This window comes from Coenobita brevimanus, chromosome 58 (genome assembly GCF_032717465.1).
Source record: "Coenobita brevimanus isolate Jiangsu-jjx chromosome 58, ASM3271746v2, whole genome shotgun sequence".
NCBI lineage: Eukaryota > Metazoa > Arthropoda > Malacostraca > Decapoda > Coenobitidae > Coenobita > Coenobita brevimanus.
This window is the reverse complement of record NC_137011.1, coordinates 25,788,141-25,811,039: the sequence shown is the minus strand read 5'-3', so window position 1 is coordinate 25,811,039 and position 22,899 is coordinate 25,788,141. Positions and strand designations below refer to the sequence as shown.

The 22,899-nt window shown below is 45.1% G+C and overlaps 1 protein-coding gene across 1 annotated transcript in view; it reads left to right on the top strand.

Annotated features, from left to right (window-relative positions):
• Nucleotides 1-16,820, top strand: part of LOC145402698 (uncharacterized) — an 86,188-nt gene extending 69,368 nt beyond the window's left edge. Inside the window, exons 11-13 of the mRNA XM_080274670.1 lie at nucleotides 766-908; nucleotides 16,289-16,496; nucleotides 16,734-16,820. Of these exons, the coding sequence (XP_080130796.1) occupies nucleotides 766-908; nucleotides 16,289-16,496; nucleotides 16,734-16,820 (438 nt within the window). The remainder of the gene's footprint in view (nucleotides 1-765; nucleotides 909-16,288; nucleotides 16,497-16,733) is intronic.
• The last annotated feature ends 6,079 nt before the right edge of the window (nucleotides 16,821-22,899 follow it).

The window sequence follows — 22,899 nt, the reverse complement described above, 5'->3', positions numbered from 1 at the left end:
TAACCCTCTTCACTATAGCAGGTTGGTTTTTATCTGACGGAACTGTACCACCCCCAAAACTCATATTCGAAGTTGTGGTTACGGAAATTTGATAAGCCTTATTTAAGACGTTGGCATTAACCTTTTTAGTTACCATACTCTTTACACTTTAATTTGGCCTAAAACTGCCATCCTTCCACCTTGAATACAGAGTGTAACAGCAGATAACACTAGAATACGGTGCTACTCAGGAAGAAGTGCTTTCGAAATAATGCCTAGTTGCAGTATTGTCTTTTTCTTCCACTAAGCTACGTGAAAAAAAGCTGGAAAAGAACTAAAATCTGGAGCAAGTTAAGATGATATAACTGCCGTCAGATTTACCCTCTAACAACTATACTTAGGAATAAACTAAAATGAAAGGGGTTACAGTTCTTTGTCGAATAAGATTAAATGTACTGTTGCAGAAATCGATTGTAACTGTAAATATGTTGACTGCTTCCAGCAATAGGATGATGACACCGTTCAACTAAAATTCGTAAAACCCTGAATCGGATAACGTATCATTTTTTTTACCATTTTTAGAGTACTGTTTTATTTTAGGAGGTATTATGTAAAGGAAGGGGTTATATATAGCCTTCATGAACTTCTTCACAGCTTTCTAGGAGTTATATATAGCCTTCATTAACTTCTTCACAGCTCTGCAGGGGTTAGATATAGGCTTCATTAATCGCTTCAAAATATTTGAGCTGTTAGATATAGATTTTAATAACCCATTCACTGCTCTAGGGCTCTAGGGTTTTAATCCACGCTGTACTTGCCGCCAAAACAGGGACGTGCGTCTTCTACATAGGGGATGAGAGGTACATCCCTTCCATGGACGCTCTGGCAGGACCCAAAGACAGCCCTATGGTCCTCGCTCTTGGTCGCAAGTACACACAACTGTCTTGCTTTAAGTTTAAATGCTGTTGCATAGTGTTCTTATTAGCAAATGAATGAATGAATTAATAACCAAAAGAAGAGTTTTAAGGTACTAAAAAGGTTTAAGGCACTGAAAGTTTTATATTTAATCTCTAACTCTCTCTCTCTCTCTCTCTCTCTCTCTCTCTCTCTCTCTCTCAGGGTGATGCAGGTGACAGAGGCAGGTCTATACAACCACTGGCATGAAGTGTACACCCCCAACCTCACCAGCTGTAATAACTCACCCACAAAGTTTGCCATCAAATCATCGCTGGCAATCAGAAATATCTGGGTAAGTCTGACAGCGTTAATTCTGTCGCCATAACCTTCACCTAATCAGATTAGGTCTGTTATGCGGTTCCAGCTAAAGTCAACCTGAAAGAGTAAATATGTCATCCACCAACTCTACTTACTAGAAGAACTAGTATTCTGTTCCAGTTACAACCAGCGTGTGAGTGATATTATTGTCACCATTAACTTGCGCCTAATCTCAGCACCTCTAGTATTTTATTTTAGTCTCAAGCCACAGACTTCAATTCAGCTGAGAGTGAAACCTGGGAGTGTGACTTTGACGGAAAAAAAAAAAAAAGTCGCCATAGAAGGTACAACAAAAGTACGCGTAAACCCTAAAAATTATATACTATATCCATCTATCTATCTATCTATCTATCCATCTATCTATCTATCTATATATATATATATATATATATATATATATATATATATATATATATATACATTGTGTGTGTGTGTGTACTGTATAGAGATAAATATATATATATATATATATATATATATATATATATATATATATATATATATATATATATATATATATATATATATATATATATATACAGTATAATGTACTGGGCTATAGTTGATTTTAAGTTTATAATTTTGTTTGGCCCGCGAATGATGTTAAGAATATCCTAATGGATCTTGATAGGAGAAAGGTTCCCCACTCTTGGCGTAAGGGGTGACCACAAACAAATAGCCTCCATGCCGCTCTGTCCCCAGTCATTTCACTGCAATGCTCCCAGCTCACCCCCCCCCCCCCTCATATACCTCTCCACTCCATCCCTCCATCTCATCCTTGCCCTCCTCTTCCCTCTCTCTCTCCTCCACCTCACTCACATATACTCTCCTCGTCAATCTCTCGCCCTTCAAACTCTTCACATGGCCAAACCACCTCAGTGTATTTCTCCTAACGCTTCCTATCAATTCCACATCCCCATCACAACTCTCCTTTACTTCCTCATTTGCCAGTCTGTCTCTCCATGTGACTTCATATGCTCCTCTCAAATAACTCATTTCCACTGCTCTCATTCTAGACGTGCGTCCCTCCAGCAAGGTCCAAGCTTCACTTCCATACGATAGAGTTAGCATCATAATGCTGTCATGTAGTAACTTTTTCACTTCCATGCTCACTTCCCTGTTTCTTATCACTGCTTTCAAGAAACCAGCAACCTTTCATCCTTGCTGTACTCTTTCAAGCACTTCACCATCTAAACTTCCATCCTTACTCATCACACTACCCAAGTTCTTAAATGTACTCATTTATATATATATATATATATATATATATATATATATATATATATATATATATATATTTTTATGCGAGGAAGAAGGAACCAAAGGCCATGAGCCCGCAGTAACAGTTCCCTCCAAGAGAAAATCAAAATACATTAGAGAGCCAAATTCAAGATCCGATCATTTTGAGATGCCTGGACACACTGCGTTTGAAAGACTGGAGATCATAGGCAGCGGGAAATACAGACAGAGGGAGACAGTTCCAGAGTTGACCTGTTGCATAAAGGAAAGAGTGGGTAACGGTTAACTCTTGCATTAGAGAGTTGGACAGAAAAGGGATGAGAGTTTGCTGCCAGATGGGTGCTACGCGCCCGTCGTAGAGGTGGAGGAATGCACGCAGACAGTTCAGAGGAGCAGTGACCATTAAAGTAGCGATAGAAAAGAGATAAAGATGCAACAGTGCGGCGAAGAGACAGAGGTTGAAGGGAGTCAGTAAGAGAAGGAGAGTTAATGAGACGAAAAGCCTTTGACTCCACCCTATTGAGAAGAGCTGTATGTGGGGAGCCTCCCCACACATGAGAGTTGTACTCCACACAGGGGCGGATAAAACCCCTGAATAGAGTCAATAATTGTGCAGGGGTAAAGAAAGAGCGGAGTCGGCTTAGCACACTTAATCTCTTGGAAGCAGATTTTATAAGAGATGTAATATGATCTTTCCAAGATTAGTCCCGAGTAAATGAAACCCCAAGCATGTTCAAGGATGATGCAGGATTAAGCTGAATATTATTAAACATTAGTGGGTACAACTGTGGAAGATTTTGTCGGGTTGATAGGTGTAAGAACTGAGTCTTAGATGCATTAAAAACAACCATATTATTTTTACCCCAGTCAGAGATACGAGCCAAGTCAGACATTAGGTGTGCCATAGCCTCATCCCTTGTTTGTTGAAGTAACTGTTGAGATGGGCGTTGCGGGAACCGAATGGAAAGGTGAAGGGTGGAGTCATCAGCGTAAGAGTGGATAGGGTTAGATGTACAGCTTAGAAGATCATTGATGAATAAAAGGAAGAGAGTTGGTGATAGGACAGAGCCCTGAGGAACACCACTATTGATAGATCTAGGAGAAGAATGATGGCCGTCTACAACAGCGGCTATAGAACGACCAGAAAGGAAGCTAGGGATGAAGGCACAGATAAAAGGATAGAAACCGTAGGAGGGCAGTTTGGAAATTAAAGATTTATGCCAGACTCGATCGAAAGCCTTTGAGATGTCAAGTGCAATGGCAAAGCTTTCGCCAAAGTCCCGAAAGGAGGATGACCAGGAGTCTGAAAGGTAGGTGAGAAGATCGCCAGTGGAGCGTCCCTGACGGAACCCGTACTGACGATCGGAGAGAAGGTTGTGATAGGAAAGATGCCTTGAAATTTTTCTATTGAGAATTGACTCGAAAACATTTGAAATACAGGACGTTTAAGCAATTGGACGATAGTTGGAGGGTTGGGAATGGTCACCCTTCTTTGGGACTGGCTGAATGAGAGCAAACTTCCAGCAAGAAGGAAAGGTACAAGTTGACAGACAAAGGCGAAAGAGTTTGCCTAGGCAGGGTGTAAGCACAGAAGCACAGTTCTTGAGATCAACAGGAGGGACCCCATTAGGTCCATATGCCTTGTTAGTACTGAGGCCAGTGATGGCAGAAAATACATCAACTGAAGAAATTTTAATGTCAGCTATGAGGAAGTCAGAGGGGGGAAGTGATGAAGGAACAGCACCGGAATCGTCTAAGGTGGAATTGGAGGAGAAAGTCTGTGCGAAGAGATCTGCTTTATCAGTAGAAGAAATAGCTACAGAACCATCAGAGTAGAAAAGAGGAGGGAAGGATGATGAGGTAAAGTTGTTAGAAAGATTTTTGGCAAGGTGCCAGAAGGAGCGGGAAGAATTCGAGTTGGAGAGTTGAGAGCATTTTGTATGGATGAAATTATTTTTAGTAGAGCGAAGAACAGACTTAGTACGATTCCGGGCAGAAATGTAAAGATGATGTGATTCAGGGGTGGGTTGGCTCCGGTACCTTTTGTAGGCCCTCTCCTTGTTGCGGACAGCATTAGAACAAGCGAGATTAAACCTAGGCTTTCTTGCATTAGTCAAAGGATATGAGAAAAGAATGTATGCTTCCATGCCCGAGAGAATAACCTCCGTAATGCGCAAGGTACACTCAGATGGCTCCCGGCCATGGAAGCAATAATCATTCCAGGGAAAATCAAAGAAGTACTGCCTGAGGGCCTCCCAGTCCGCGGCTCCAAAATGCCACAGACGACGTTTCCCTGGAGGGTCCACAGGCCGTACTGGAGCGATAGGACAGGTTAAGGTAATAAGGTTGTGATCGGAGGAGCCCAACGGAGAGAAAAGATTAACAGAGTAAGCAGAAGGATTAGTTGTGAGGAAGAGGTCAAGTATGTTGGAGCTCTCTCCAAGGCGGTCAGGGATACGGGTAGGGTGCTGTACAAGCTGCTCTAGGTCATTAAGGATAGAAAAGATGTAGGCTTGTTCACCAGGTGGATCTGTGAAAGGAGAGGAGAGCCAAAGGTGGTGGTGAACATTGAAATCTCCTAGAATGGAGATTTCAGAGAAAGGAGAAATGGATAGAATGTGTTCTGTCGTAGAAGTAAGATAGTCGAAGAATTTTGATAGTCAGTAGAATTAGGGGATAAGTAAACAGCACAGATATATTTAGTCAGAGAATGACAGGAAAGCCGAAGCCAGAGTGTAGAGAATTCAGAAGAATCGAGTTCACGAACACGAGAGCAAGATAAGTCGTTGCGTATATATACACAACAGCCACCTTTGGCTTTGAAATGAGTATAGAGAAAGTAGAAGGATACAGAAAAGGGTTTGCTGTCAGTTGCCTCAGACAGCTGAGTCTCCGTTAGAAAAGGAAGGTGAGGTTTAGAGGAGGAGAGGTGGTGCTCAACAGAGCGAAAGTTAGAGGAAAGGCAGCGAATGTTGTAGAAATGAAGAAGATGAGAGTCAGACAGTGGTTCCAGGCACCTCGAGTCGTCACCGGGCGAGGGGCGGATGGTGGGGGCATTTATGGTCCCCCCTCCTGGGGACTCCAAGGCTTGGTGATGAGACGCCATTTTATAAAGTTGAATTTTGAATAGGAAGTGTAGTGTGTACTGTGCATGTAGTTTGGTGTAGATAGTTAGAGAAATTTGTACTGGAGAGCATGCTGGCCTACTCTCTGTGTAACTGAGACACTGAAAAAGTTCAGCAAAGGGGGATGGTCAGGAACTAGTCCTGAGGGCTGATGAAACGGGAGCTCCAACACTCCCTGTCATCAGTTTTCCATCCACCTCGGGAGTACTGCCCTGCTCGACTGGTGCTGCAATATATATATATATATATATATATATATATATATATATATATATATATATATATATATATATATATATATATATATGTGTGTGTGTGTGTGTGTGTGTGTATCATCATCATCATCATCATCATCATCAGCCATTACAAGGCCACTGCTGAACAAAGGCCTCCCCCAACCTTCTCCACAAATTCCTTGACTGAGCCAATCTTTGCCAAGTTTTCCCTGCAATTTTCTCTATCTCATCTCTCCAGATCCTGTCTGGCCTTTTTCTGCTATGCTTACAATCTCTTGGTGTCCAGTCAATCAGCCTCTTGCTCCATCGGTTATCCCTTATTCTTGCTACATGACCTGCCCACCTCCATTTCTGTGCCTTTAAAACTTCCATAACATCTTTAACTTTAGTGTGCTCTCTCACCCAACTTGATCTTTTCCTGCCTCTTTAAGATATTCCCAACATTGACCTTTCCACTGCTCTCTGAGAACGGATTAATTTATTTTCTATCGATTTTGTCAGTGCTCAGGTCTCACAGCCATACGTCATAGCTGGAATTATACATTCGTTATACACTTTTTGTTTTATACAAACTGGCAGGCCAGTTTTCATAACGTCTCTATGTTTACCGAAAGCTTTCCATCCAATTGCAATGCGTCTTTTTATATTGCTATCATGATCATTGTTAATTTTAGTAATTGTCCCAAGTAGTTGTACTCCTCGACTTCTTCAAGAATTTCTCCGCTTATTCTGATTACGCTTTTTGGTGTTTGTGGATTAAACATTAGTTTTACTCCTGCTCCTTTTTAGCCCTCCTTTAAGACTTTTTCTGTTCAGGTCATTTAACATGTCTTGCAATGTCTCTGCAGCTTCTGAGATTAGGACAATAGCATCTGCAAATCCTAAGTGGTTTAGCTTTTCTCCATCTATATTCACTTGTTTTCCCAGTCTAGCTCTCTGATAATACCATATAGGCATGCTGTAAATAATTTCGGTGAAATTGTATCTCGCTGACAAACGCCCTCTTCAGTCTTAATTTTTACAGAGTCCTTATGTAATTTTACTGCAGCAGTTCCCTCTTTATATATGTTTTCGACCAGTTTTACATTGTTCTCATTCACTCCTTGTTCTTGCAATGAATTTATAATTGCTATGTGCTCCACTAAGTCGAATGCCTTTTCGTAACCAACAAACCGTAAGCACAGTGGCTTATCATATTCTGTAGTTTTCTTATTTACCTGATTCATTGTGTGAAGATGATCAGTAGTCGAATACCCGCTTTGGAATCCTGCCTGTTCACGAGGTTGGTTTTCCTCCAAATTTGTTCTTATTCTGTCTTAAGGACTATAGTGAAGAGTTGCAAATGACTGATAATACTGTAAGCTAATGGATCGATAGTTACTAAGATCTTTTGAGTCACCTTTTTTTGTAAAGTAAAATAACTATTGCATTACACCATTTGGAGTGAATTTTCTTCTTTTTTATACATTGAGTAAACAAGCGAGCAAGCCTATTTTGTACTTCTACTCCTGCATCCAACAGTAAATCTGTCACTATTCCATCTTTTTCCGGAGCCTTCCCTTTTTTCATACTTTTAAGAGAAATACTTACTTCGTCTGGTGTTACCTCAGGTATTTCACTTGTGTCAACTGGAAAGTTAGCTATTAGTACAGTACTATGGTCTGATACATACAGTTCTTTGTAAAATTCTTCAACTCCCTTCACCATCTTATCTCTGAATTTAATGACTTCACCGTTTTTTTCTTTCAGTGACGTCATTTGTTGCTTTCCTAGTGTCATTTTGCTTCGGACCTGTTTCAGACTTTTTCCTTTTTTGATGGTTTCTTTGATCTGATACATGTTTCTCTTTCTGTGTTCTTCTCTTTGTCTTTTGTTGATAAGCTTACTTAATTCTTCTCGTTCTGTTTCATCTTTCTTTGTTTTTACTTTCATTTCCTTTCTTTTTTCCATAAGCTTGAGTGTCTTTTCTGAATACTTCTGTACTTTGGTTGTAATAGGTTTTCCTACACCTCTGCTGATTCTCTTAGCACTTTTGTTAGTCTGTCATTCAACTCACCAATGTCACATTCAGCATTGCATAGAGCGTGACACCTGTTCCATATATCCAACTGAAAGGCTACTTTGTTTTCGCTTACTTTTATTGTGCATATCTTTTTATCTTTCATCATTTTCTTTCATTCACTTCTGAAGTTGAATCTGGCTATGTAACACACCATTCTATCGTTACTTACTATATTTACTATGCTGATAACTGTGACCTTTGTGACAGTGTTATTCTTATCTGCTATAGTGAAGGCGATTTCATTCTTTGTTTCTCCATTTGGGCTTCTCCAGGTGCACTTTCTCCCTGTTCTTTTGTGAAAGAATGCGTTCATTATTCTCATGTTATACATTTCACCAAAGATTACCAGCATTTCTCCTCTTTCGTTCCTTTCTCCCACTCCAAATTTTCCCATACATGCTTCCCCATTTTTTTATTTCCTAAATTTTGCCTTTAAGTCTCCCATGAGTATAGTATATGTGTTTTTTTCTTCTTCCATAATGTGGGAGATGTCGTCATAGAATGTTTCTATTATTTCATCTGAGCCTTGAGAAGTTGGTGCATATACTTTTATTACTTTCAGGGTATATTTTTTGCACAGTCTAATTACCACCAGTGCTGCTCCTTCAGATACACTGCTGAATTTAATAATGTTCTCTGCAAGATTTCTGTTAATTAGAAATCCTACACCAGTAACTCTTTCATTTTGCCATCCTCTGTAGTAAAATAGGTGGTTGTTGTCCTTCAGCTGAATTACTTTTTCATCTTTTCTGTGGGTCCTGTTCAAACCTACAATATCCCAGCTAATGTTTTCCAGTTCAGTCATTATCAAGTTTGTAATCTTCTGCGAGACTTACACATAGTATGCGTAGATCTTCATGGATTTCAGATTGTTTAATATTCCAGTCTCTAACTTGCCAACACAGTGCCTACTCATTTTCGGTGGCACACTGCCTGTAAGCACAGGAGACAGTGCAGTTGGACCTTTAGTAGACAATAATCCAAAAGGAACGCCCATCAAATCATTTGCAATAGAACTCATGTTTGGTTGGGAGGATTGTGGCAAATAATCTCACCTCCCTGCCACATAGTTTCTGGAGAGATGTAATATTTGTACCACCTTATTCGTTATATACGGTGGAGCCCTATATAGGTACAGGGGGTCCCATGGTCCACAGTGTCAAAGACGGTTCCTCTTATAACTACAAGGCCCTCCTCTATCCGCCACCTGGGGACATGCCAGGTAGCAGTGGGATCCTGCCCCTGGTGTGTATATATATATATATTGTTACGGAACAGAGAAAGATAACGTACACTTTAAGTGAAAATGCTAAAAATCACTACTGTCCCGTAAAGTTCCAGGTTCAAAACAAAAGAGTTAGGTAAAATTACAAGTTAAAGTTTAATGCTCAAACTAACAACAAAACATTCAGGACTCATAAGGATAATGTAATGGCAAAAACAGGTTAAATATATGGTTAACTGCAATAGCCTCTATTAACACGAAATTAGCAAGAATAAATTTATCTAAGTCAGCCCTGATAAAATGAGATACCAGATAATACTCAGTGAATGCCAGATAAATAATTACAGATACAAACTATTATCAAAAATGACTGACATAAAACCCAACATTAATCAAAAACCTCACTAGGCCTAAGAATTAACCTTATGCTACACAGTACAAGAAAAAATACAACAGTTATACTCAAATTACACACAGCTGCTAGATGGTTGGAGATTTCTTGAGCACTCACAATAATAATATCTGTACAGGACAGAGATGTGAACAAAATGAGGAGCAGATCTAAGTGGCAATGATGCAGAGACTGAGCTCATTATATAGGGGCTGGCAGAGCTTGATACAACTTGTAAGAGGGACGCGCAAATGAAGCCATGGGGACAGAGAGCTGAAAATCCCGCAAAGTATAACAGAGAGAACGACTTACTCTACTATAACGGTAGAAGGGGGGGACTGAGGCAGGACACGCTCGTGATCAAACATGCAGCAACTGTGCGTTAAAATTACACAAAGGATGATGAAATCATAGGCTATGTAACACCTCCCCACAAAGAAAAAGAAATTTACAAAGGAAATTTATTATTACTCTAAAACAATCTGTCTAAAGTCTAGATAAGCAATCTGCAATAACATTTTCTTTCCCCTTGACATGTTGCATGTCTAATGAATACTCCTGAAGAAGTAGACTCCATCTTGTCAATCTCTGATTTTTATCTTTAAACTTACTAAGGAATTTCAGTGGGTTATGATCGGTATAAATGACTATGGGGTCAAAACCAGAACACAAATAAAATGAAAAATGCTGTAAACCCAAAATCAAGGCCAAAAGCTCTTTCTCAATAGTTGAGTAGTTCTTTTGAGGTGGAGTGAACTTCTTACTGTAATAAGATACAGGATGTTCAATACCCTGATCATCCTCTTGCAGCAAAACAGCCCCAGCTCCTGTATCACTTGCATCAACAGCCATCTTAAAAGGCTTAGCAAAATTTGGAATAGCGAGCACTGGCTGACTTAATAGAATAGCTTTAAGTTTGTTGAAAGAGGATTCACAGTTATCGGTCCAGACAAATTCAACTCCCTTTTTCAGTAGGTCTGTAAGTGGTGATATAAGAATAGAAAAGTTAAGAACAAATCTCCTGTAATAACCTACCATTCCCAAAAATCTTTGTAGCTCTTTCCTACTTTTAGGTCTGGGAAGATCACTTATAACCTGAACCTTAGCTCCTGGTGGTGCAACATGTCCATCACCAATTACATACCCAAGGTACTGAACTTTAGCTTGACCAAACTCACACTTTGATAAATTAGCTACAAGATTAGCCTGAACCAAACGCTCAAGAAATTTACTGACATGGCATAGGTGATCTTTCCAGTTGTCACTGAAGATTAATACATCATCAAAATAAACAACACACCCTGCCAAACCCTCTGTTACAACATTCATGAGCTTCTGAAATGTGGCTGGTGCATTCTTCATACCATACGGCATTACAGAACATGCAAAAGCCTTTCCTAGTGTTACAAAACATGAGATCTCCCTAGCACGTTCAGTCATAGGTACTTGCCAGTATCCCTTTAACAAATCAAACTTACTTATGTACCTAGCCTTTCCGATCTTGTCTATGCAATCTTCCACACGAGGGAGAGGGTAAGTGTCTGTTTTGGTTATCTGATTAACACGTCTGTAGTCGATGCAAAGCCTCTGTGACCCACCTGGCTTAGGGACTAGAGTGACAGGAGAACTCCACTCGCTCTGACAGGGCTCAATCATCTTGTGGTCCAACAGGTAGCCAAGCTCCTTCTGGATGAGAGGAACTTTCACTGGGTTCACACGGTAAGGAGGCAATTTAATTGGCTTTGCGTCTCCAACATCGACATCATGCATCAACACAGTGGTTCTTCCTGGAGTAGCACGGAACACTTGCGGGTACTCCTGCAGTAATGCCGAAAACTCCTGCCTTTCCTCGGGAGCTAGATGAGAAAGCTTAGTCTGGAGATCATTCATGATATCAGGATTCTTCCCCAAACTATCACTCAGGCTCATACTGCATGGGAGAGCTTCACTTGCAGACTCGGGTGGAACAGCTACAGTGCAGACTGGATTATTTTCGTCCCGCCTGTGATATAACTTTAGCATGTTGATGTGACATAGTTGCTTGCTCTTTCTACGATCTGGCGTGGCGATGACATAGTTGACATCACTGAGTTTCTTCTCCACGAAATAAGGGCCACTAAACTTGGCTTGAAGAGGTTGCCCATGAACTGGTAGCAGAATCAAAACCTGATCTCCTGGCTGAAAGTGGCGTAACCTGGACTTCTTATCATACCAAGTCTTCATCTTCTCCTGAGCAGCTCCTAAATTCTCTCTCGCCAGCTGTAAAGCAGTGGACAGCCGTTCTTTGAAATTCATCACATACTCCAGCAGGTTGACGTCATCTTCCTCCGACAGCCAGCATTCCTTGAGTAGCTTAAGGGGTCCTCTTACTTCATGGCCAAACAGTAGTTCAAAAGGTGAGAAGCCCAGTGATTCATTTGGAGATTCTCTTGCAGCAAACACAACGAATGGAAGACCTTTATCCCAGTCTTTCTGATGTTCCAAACAGTATTTCTTGAGCATCGATTTGAGTGTTTGATGATATCTCTCCAACGCTTCTTGGGTCTGGGGATGGTAAGCTGAAGAGGTGATCTGGGTGATGCCCAACTCTTTCAGAGACTGCTTGAAAACTTTTGACATGAAATTACTTCCTCGGTCTGACTGTACCTCCTTGGGCAGACCAAACTTTGTGAAGAACCCTAGCATTTCCTTAACCACGTTCTTTGCTGAGATATTTCTAAGTGGAATGGCTTCAGGATAACGAGTAGCCATATCAATCATGGTCAACACATAAGAAAATCCTGAAGAAGTCTTAGGAAGAGGGCCCACAATATCCACCAACACACGGGTGAAAGGCGCCTCAAAAGGAGGAATGGGAACTAGAGGTGCAACCTTTTCGGTCTGATTACACTTCCCCACAACTTGACAGGTGTGACAAGACTTACAATACCAGGAAACATCCCTGAAGATACCTGGCCAGTAGAAGTGTTTCAAAATGCGTGCGACAGTCTTCCTCACTCCAAGGTGTCCTGCCAAACTGGAATCATGAGCCACTCTAATGATATCCTGCCTACAAACACGAGGGATGACAACTTGATGTACAACCTCCCATTCACAGTCGGCTGATGCTGTTGGGGGTCTCCACTTCCTCATAAGTACTCCTGACTTTACATAATAACAAGTAGAAGCACCAGCTGACTCTTCCTCACTGCAAGCAGAGTTAGCTAGACCTTTCAACTCAGGGTCAGCAACCTGCAACTCAACCAACTCTTGACGAGACAAATTATCAACACTACGGGGTACTGCCTCATCTGGTGAGTGGTCCAAATTAGCAAGAAAAGTGTCAGCTAGGATAACATCATCATCATCATTATCCTCTAAATCACCAGTAACTTTAGACTTAGCCCTAGTGACAGCACATGCAGGGAACACATCAGGGACATCGCAATCCTGGGACGCAGCCACTGGCTCACTAGACAACTGAGGAGCTGGACACACTTGACTTCCACCAATATCATTTCCAAGTAAGAAAGTTACACCTGACATTGGGAGTGTCTCAACCAACCCAACCATAACAGAACCATTAACAAAACCAGACTCTAAATTCACTCTGCACAGAGGAACAGAGAAGTAATTATTCCCTACACCTTGTAAGATTACAGTTTCATCAGAGGAATTAAAATTAGAGCCTAGAACACTGGTCAGCATAAGGGATTGGCAAGCACCTGTATCACGATATATTTTAACTGATTTCCTGTCATTACTGTCCAGAGGACTGACAAAACCATCAGACAGGAAATTAGCACATGAACTCTTGAGAGTGTCACCCACGTTACTGCTCAAAAGAGGAGCTCCATCATGAGAATTTAAGTTAGCCCTCAAAGCAGGTTCAGTTAACTCAGTTAAAGAATTCTGGGAACTCTCAAGAGTGGACACTAGACCAATTGACTGAATATTTAAAGACTCCTTTTTGTTCACATCACGCTGTCTCCTGAAACATCTCTCCGTAGTATGACCAAGCTTACTACAATAAGTACATTTACTTTTCTGAAATCTAGAGGTGAAGCTGGTATTTACTTCCTGAGAAACATCATCCTTATCCTCTTTCCTGTTACCTGTAGCCTACTCTGAGTAGAGGCAACGTACTTACTCTCAGCTTTCCCTTTTTCTCTAGAATATCTCTTGTGAGTGAGAACATACTCATCAGCTAAAACTGCAGCATCAGACAAATTATCTATTCTTTTCTCATCAAGATATAGGCTTACATCTTTACTAATACACCTTTTGAAATCCTCCAGCAAAATCATCTGCTTAAATTTACCAAAATCAGAATCCACATTCTTAGAATTTAACCACTGCTCTAACAGATCTTCTTTGATTTTTGCATACTCAACATGGGATTGCTTATCTTGCTTATAAGTTGTCCTAAATTTTACTCTATAAGCTTCAGGAACAAGCTCATAGGCCTTAAGAATCAAGCTCTTAACTACATCTTAATTATCAGACTGATCCTGAGGCAAAGATGCATAAGTTACTTGAGCTTTACTGGTGAGAACAGTTTGAAGGAGTACTGGCCAATACTCCTTAGGCCAATTAAAACCTGTAGCTACCCTCTCAAACAACTGAAAATACTTTGTTAAATCAGATTCATTAAAAGGAGGGACAAGTTTAACATTTTTAGCCACATCAAAATCATCAGAGCTAGATGATCCAGTTCCACCTTGTTTCATGCGATACTCATGGTCTGCCTGAATCCTAGCAATTTCAACTTGTGCCTCAGCCTCCTTAGCTTTTGCCTGAAATTCAGCCTCCTTAGCCTGTGCTTGAAATTCAGCTTCCTTCACACGAGACTCCGCCTCCTTAGCCTTAGCCTCCTGCAGGGCTAGCTGTAACTTAGCTAATTCAATCTGCGTTTGCTCATTTGGAGGAGTTACATTAAACAAGCTTTTATTAATCATGCCAACAATTTGATCTTTAGAATGATGAGAGTGAACTGCAATTCCCAATTGTTGAGCAACAAGCTTAAGTTCATTCTTTGTTCTGTTTTCTATATCACACACTGTTTGCACATTTGACAAAAAATCTTTGGCTTCATCAAGTGTAGAAATAGTAGCCATCATGAATATATCACAGTCACAAAATATCAAACAATATCCTTATGATAATATCCTGAATATCCTGATATGAGGTCGCCAAATTTATGTTACGGAACAGAGAAAGATAACGTACACTTTAAGTGAGAATGCTAAAAATCACTACTGTCCCGTAAAGTTCCAGGTTCAAAACAAAAGAGTTAGGTAAAATTACAAGTTAAAGTTTAATGCTCAAACTAACAACAAAACATTCAGGACTCATAAGGATAATGTAATGGCAAAAACAGGTTAAATATATGGTTAACTGCAATAGCCTCTATTAACACGAAATTAGCAAGAATAAATTTATCTAAGTCAGCCCTGATAAAATGAGATACCAGATAATACTCAGTGAATGCCAGATAAATAATTACAGATACAAACTATTATCAAAAATGACTGACATAAAACCCAACATTAATCAAAAACCTCACTAGGCCTAAGAATTAACCTTATGCTACACAGTACAAGAAAAAAATACAACAGTTATACTCAAATTACACACAGCTGCTAGATGGTTGGAGATTTCTTGAGCACTCACAATAATAATATCTGTACAGGACAGAGATGTGAACAAAATGAGGAGCAGATCTAAGTGGCAATGATGCAGAGACTGAGCTCATTATATAGGGGCTGGCAGAGCTTGATACAACTTGTAAGAGGGACGCGCAAATGAAGCCATGGGGACAGAGAGCTGAAAATCCCGCAAAGTATAACAGAGAGAACGACTTACTCTACTATAACGGTAGAAGGGGGGGACTGAGGCAGAACACGCTCGTGATCAAACATGCAGCAACTGTGCGTTAAAATTACACAAAGGATGATGAAATCATAGGCTATGTAACAATATATATATATATATATATATATATATATATATATATATATATATATATATATACAGTATATAATACCCACTCCAACGATAGAGATCGGTAAGGGTGTCCCAACACCCACCCAAGGGACAGACCACAGGGAGGCTCATTGGGCGAGCTTAAGGCCCAGGTGAGACGGGCCTATATCCCCCACTACCTTGTGCCCCTCTTCCCCTCAACAAGACCAAGAGCAGGAACGCCGCCCCAGCAGACTACTCTGCAACCGGGCCAGCCCTCGCCAGGATCAGGGTGGGACTTGTATCTATACAGTCCCAGGCACCACCACGACGATGGCCACAGTCCTAGTCAGGAAGGAAGAGATGGTCACCATACACTATTCTGCTGCTACCCTTTGCGGGACCGCATTGATGGCCACCGTCTGCACTGGGAAGGAAGGGACGGCCATTGTACCTCTTTTGCCTGCAGCCACTCCTGGGACAGCACCGCAGTGATGGCCACCATCCACACCGGGAAGGGGAGAACGGGCACCGTATGTCTCCCAGCTGTGGCCCCAGAGAAGGGGAGAACCACAGTGATGGCCACCGTCCACACCGGGAAGGAAGGGACAGCCACTGTACTCCCTTCACTTGCTGTCTCAGGGGCAAGTGGAAAAGCGACGATGGCCATCAACTGCATCGGGAAGGGGGGAACGGCCACCATACATCCCTCGTCCACTGCCCTCGTGACTATCCCCACGGAGGAAGTCCCTTACTCGCTTCACCACCCACCCAGGGGCCAAGTGGGACACCCTTCTCTCTCTCTCCCCACAGGTGCAGTTTCCCAGAGGAGTTGCAACTGGAGGAGCTCTGGCAAGGTCCTGTCATGAGCCTGGGAGTCAGTGCCATGGAGTCAGCACCCGGGCAATGCCCCGTGCTGTCGGACTCCACAGGGAAGGGATACTGCGGGCAACTCCTGACGGCGACAACTCAGGAGAGACCGCAGCCCCCAGATGCCCAGGGATATCCCCAGAACTACAGGGCATGACCTCCCCAGCCCCACCAGCAGGCAGTCCTCCTCCAGGAGTAGGGGGAGGCAAGCCTGCCTCCTCACCCTGTTCGGCCCCAGTCCAGAGGGCCACCTTCCCCACAGAGGCCCCACTAGGGATGGGCCTTCCTCCACGCCGACTAGCAGCCCACTCCGGACGACCCAGCTCTCGGCAGTAGTCCCATGTCTCCTGTGAGAGGGCACACCTGATGAGCTCCTTCCCACACCCAGGTGGCACCTGTAAGCAGCCCAAGACCAGAGCAGCCAGGGCCAGAGTCAACTAGTCCTGTCGTGTCCTCTACCCTAACCAAGGTGTAAATTCAATATTGTAATCTGTTCATTATGTAATTAAGGTAATATATGTGTAAGGTTGGACGCCCCATGTTTTTATGCTCTGTTCCTCTTGTTGGGTATTCTAGACCCAGTCTCGAAAGAGAACCCCAGCTCAGTAGCTAGTGTTCTGAGGATGAGAAATCGACCCAAGAACATGTAGCATGACACTGGTGGCTAGCGGTGGTTCTTGATCCAGTCAGAGTACAAGGAGGAACATAAGTGAAGTTTAACAAAATGGCAGCCAAACCACACATGCAGTTACCAAAGTTTGAGCCCGAACAGTATGATATTAATATATGCCTGTCCATGGTTAAGCCACTGCTGAACATAGGTTTTGACCACGACAGGGTGAAGATGGCAGTTATCCCGCCACACATGGGCAAGGCAGTGTCAAGTATTGTCTCCAAGATCATCCCAGAGTTAACCCAAATTGTAACTCAGCAGTCACGCCATCTTTGGGGAAAGCCGTAGCTTTATCCCAGCTCGACACCCTCATCCAGGCCAGGCAACTTGTCACCGCTGCCTACCCAGAGACCAACGCAGCCACCCGGGCAACACATATATAATACATTGTTCAGGATCCTCCCCAGCACCATAAGGGAGCATTTTACCATATATGACCCGTCAGGAGACCTCAATGTACAGTTCGTCCTGCACCTCTTAGCTGCCCGCTCCACCCCTCACCACATCGGCGCAGTTAGTAATTTCCCCACCCAAAGGACAATGTAACACCAAAAACCATGGACACCCTCCACCCATGCAAGCCACTCAACAACACCCTCCATTCCTAGGGCACACCTTACCAAGAGACACCCCATCCCCAAGGAGAATATGAATCTGATCTCTATCAACCCATGGGAATTCTCCACCTGCAGCTGCAGCTGCACTCTTCACAACATCCGTGAGCAGCTTCAGGCTGCCTGGTGCAGGACAACCACCCAAGGGCACCGCAAAGTCTCCTCACTAGACGATGAGGGCACCAAGGACAATGCCTCACCCACCGACTATGCCACCCTCAGGGAAATGGAGCCCAAGGAGGAAGATGTCCCACAACAGCAGGATTTTTTAGGACTGCCCCTGCACCTCCCCACGGTGGTGGGGACCATCTGACAGAAATATTGCCCCCCAGTCTACAAGATGAGACTGAATGGGGTAAAAGTGAGGCTATTGGTCGACACGGGAGCGGCCAGATCTTTCCTCTGCACCCATTTCTACTCCCGTCACATCTTGGCTTTCGGCCTGCTTCTCCCCACCTCAGCGCACCTCGTAGATGCGGGGGATGGCCCCCTGCCAATACGTGGAGAAACCTGGGTCCTATGCACCGATACCCACCATCAAGCATCCACCAAACACAAGTTCATCATCTTTGACTCAACCAGCCATGCTTATGATGGCAACTTGGGACTGGACCTTCTGCAGAAGCTACACATCAGCATTGACTGCCACAAATTGTTGTCTCCATTTTCAGAAGCCTCCGGACCCCACTATTCCAGCCACTCTGCATGTGCACATCCCCATCCCCCCTCACCCTACCTCCCTCCCACCATGTCCTCCACCCTGCCTCCGGCCCCTCTTGCCCACCTTGCTCCTCCACACCCCACTTTCCCCGCAACCATCGCTTCTGCCCTGACCATCTCCCCCCAGCATGAGGCCTGGCTACACCTGAACAGACGCACCGGAACCTCTGTCCTATTCTCCCCTAGCCTACCAGCCTACTTCTCCTGCCTACTGTCACCCACCTTCCTCCCCCCCCATTTCGGACCAGTACGCATCGCCAACCTCTCCACCACCCCCCTCACTCTCCCCAGATGATTAATGGTTGAAGAAATGCAGGAAGCCGAGCCTTGTGAACCCCCCCCCTCTTTCCCTGCCACCCCACCCCCCTGCCTGAACACCTCTCACCTCACCAAGCTAACAGCCTCCGACACCTCCTGGACTTCCAAGACCTACTTTTGCCAGGACCAGCAGACATCGGCCACACCAGAGATCCACACCACAGGACCACCTATTCACCAACCATCATGGCAGAAAAACCCCAAACAACGGGCTGAAGAAGATCGACAGGTCCAGGAAATGCTTGATGCTGGCGTCATCTCCCCATCCACCAGCCCATGGTCCTCGCCAGTCGTCCTGGTCAAAAAGAAAGATGGCACCATGCATTTATGTGTGGACTACAGACAACTAAACAACGTGATCACCAAGGGCGCCACCCCTCTACCTAGGATAAATGACTCCCTAAACTCTATATGTAGGGCATCCTGGTTCTCCACCTTAGACCTACAATCAGGATATTGGCAAGTCCCTGTACATCCTGAGGACCGAGAAAAGACGACCTTTTCCACCAGTAATGGTAAACACTACAAGTTCAGTGTTCTCCCATTCGGACTCTGCAACGCCCCTGCCACATTTTCCCGACTAATGGAATCAGTCCTGATCAGCCTCACCTGGGAAATCTGTCTGGCATACCTGGACGATGTAATTATTTTCAGCTGGACATGGGCCAACCACCTCCAGCGCCTCAAGCATGTCTTCCTGCACATCTGCCAGGCAGGACTTATACTCAGATCATTGAAATGCGTCCTGGCTGAAAGGTCCATCTCCTTCCTGGGCCACATCATCTCAAAGTAAGGCATATCACCCGACCCCAACAAACTGCTGGCCATCATGGACCTCCATCTACCACGAGACATCCACGAAGTGTGTGCCTTTCTCCGGCTCACATCCTACTACCGGCACTTTGTAAAGAGTTTCTCCAACATCGCAAAACCCCTCCATGACCTGACTAAAAAGGGCGAGCCTTTCATCTGGACTAATGATCGGGTCACCACATTCCACGCCCTCAAAACCAAACTCATCATCGCTCCGGTCATCGCATTCCCCAACTGCACACTGCCCTTTTGCCTGTACACTGATGTGTCCCTAGTGTTGATCAGCACTGTCCTAGCCCAAGTGCAAGAGGGGCAAGAACACATAATCACCTGTGCCAGCTGCACCCTCAACCAAGGGTTACGCCACCACCAAACGTGAATGCCTGGATATTTTATGGGCACTGGAGCATTTCCAAGCCTACCTCCCTGGCACCCATGTCACTATCATCACAGATCACCAGTCCTTCCAATGGCTGTGACAATCCCACACCCACAACACCCACCTGATCAGGTGGAGAGAGACCCTCGAGGAGTTTGATTTTGAAGTCACCTATAGACCAGGAAAACTACCCACCAACGCTGATGGCTTGACCCACCTGCCAATCAACTCCAACAACGCCACCTCCAGCCTCCTACATCAATGGCAGAATAAGGAATGCCCCCACTGGATATCAGCCCATGTGTTCTCTAAGCTCCACAGGCATTACGATCACCTGTTACCCAGGCCAGGCACATAGTCCTCGATCCAGACATCACCCTCGATGCAATGACCCACCTACTTTCAGACAACGGCATCCATATCGGCACCAAAAAAACTCCTATAAGTATTCAGTGATATCTACTGGATGCCCAACTCCTCCAACCTTGCCAAACAAATCATCCAGGCCTGCCAGGCCTATGCACTAGGCAAGGACACCATCCATACACCTGGGCCACTGGGAAGTATCACCACCCACAAACCATGGCAACTATTGTCCGTGGACGTAGTCGGGTCCCTACCACCCAAAACCAGCTAAAAATACATCATAACCTTTGTAGACACCTCAAAATTCCTCATTGCCTGCCCAGCCAAGGAACTCCACGCCATGGCCATGGCCAACACGCTCGACCACCATGTCTTCCCCTACTTGGGCATTCCTCAAGCCTTTCACTCAGACAATGCCCCAGAATTTACTACTAAGATCTGGAAAGAACTTGCCACCATTTTCGGTTACCAGATCTCCCACTCCTCTACCTACTGGCCCCAAGAGAACGAAGTGCTAATCTCAACCAAGTACGGACCCGAATACAGGAAACAAAGAATGAAGATTGGCCGGCACATGAGGAAATTATACAGTGGGGAATGAACACCCATCCCAGAGAAGATGGAATCACCCCCCACGGACGGGTGTTTGGAGAAACCCCCTCCTCCTACCGCTATGACACCACCTCCAGCCACCCTCCCCATCTCCCACATCCAACCCCGTTCACCACCTAAAGATCCGACTGCACCACTTACATAAACACCAAGACTTGCAACCAGACATCACTCCATCCAACTCCTACAAGACAGGAGACTCGGTAGTAGTAGCACAACTACTGATCCCAAACAAAATCTCGCCACGGTTCCAAGGACCCTACACTGTCATCAATGTCCCCAACACCTATCAAGTAACTATCCAGTACCACGACACCGAACGCACATATCAAAACCGTCATGTGCAACTGTTTCGCTCCCAACCTGAAAACGCCCAACCATGCTACACCCATGCCACCCCCCACCACACTACCACACCACCACCCACCACCCCAGAACACTCTCCTGACTCTTATGCCTGCTACTTTATGCCCTTCTCCTCCTCCTCACCCTCACCTACCCCTCCGTTCACAACCACCTCCCCAACCCCACCCTTCACCTGTTCCACACAACCCCCATGGGCCCCCAACGCATCACCAGAGACCTTACCTGATGCCTCACCTCTCGCTGCCATACTGCCACCACTGGACACGCAGGTCCAGCCTCCCAGAGACCCCCATCCACCCCCAGTCACCCCACCATGTCACCAACACCGCACACCACCCACCACCACCCCTACATCCACACAGTTTTCCTCCACACACACACCCACTACTCCACAACCACCTCCTACGCCAGACCACGCACCAGCCCCTCACCCACCACCACCACCACCACCCCAACTTCACAAACTCCACCACCAAGACAATCAACCACCCACCCATGCCCAGCTGATGCACCACATGGCGGATTTGCACCTGCCCTTGGAACTCCCATGAAGCCCAGGTCACCTCACCCATCAACTGCCTTCAGCCAGGAGGAAGCAGCCACTCACCATCACCAGAGATGAAGATACACTGTGTGTTTGGTCCCGTGCCCAGGGGAAAAGCCACCGTATCCGAATGACACTTCACCTCCTCTGCCTTCTCCGGCAGACACCGCAGACCTCCACCCTCCACATCGCCTACGCTCTGCACCAGGAACCCAATGCACCCACCCACCACTGGACCACTCTTCTCCATCCCCTCACACCAACACACTGGACTACCACCTCAGACACCTGCTACCTTCAGTCACGGGGATGACTTTTTCCCCACCAACAGTGGTGAAATGCCCACCTCAATGGGAGACCCTGGTAGGGTGTCACAACACTCACCCCAGGGAGAGACCATGGGGAGGTGCATAGGGTAGACGTAAGGCCCAGGCGAGACGGGCCTATATCCCCCATGACCTTGCGCCCCTCTTCCCCTCAACAAGACCAAGAGCAGGAATGCAGCCCCGGCAGACTACTCTACAGCCGGGCCAGCCCGTGCCAGGACCAGGGTGGGACTTGTATCTATATAGTCCCAGACAGCACCACGATGATGGCCACTGTCCAAATCGGGAAGGAAGAGACGGCCACCATACGCTCTTCTGCTGCTACCCCCTGCAGGACCACGGCGATGGCCACTGTCCACACCAGGAAGGAAGGGATGGCCACTGTTCACCCTTCACCTGCAGCCACTCCTGGGAACAGCACCGCGGTGATGGCCACCATCCACACCAGGAAGGGGAGAACGGCCACCATACATCTCCCAGCTGTGGCCCCAGAGAAGGGTAGGACTATGGTGACAGCCACTGTCCACGTCGGGAAGGAGGGAGCAGCCACCGTATGTCCCTCATCCACTGCCCTTGTGACTATCCCTACAGAGGAAGTCCCTTGCTTGCTTCACCACCCACCCAGGGGCCGAGCGGGACACCCTTCTCTCTCTCTCTCCCCACTGGTGCAGTTCCCCGGAGGAGTTGCAGCTGGAGGAGCTCTTGCGAGGTCCTATTGTGAGCCCAGGAGTCAGTGTCCAGCAGTCAGCTACCGGGTGATGCCCCCCCACTGTCGGACTCCTCGGGGAAAGGACACCGGAGGTAGCTCCTGACGACAACTCGA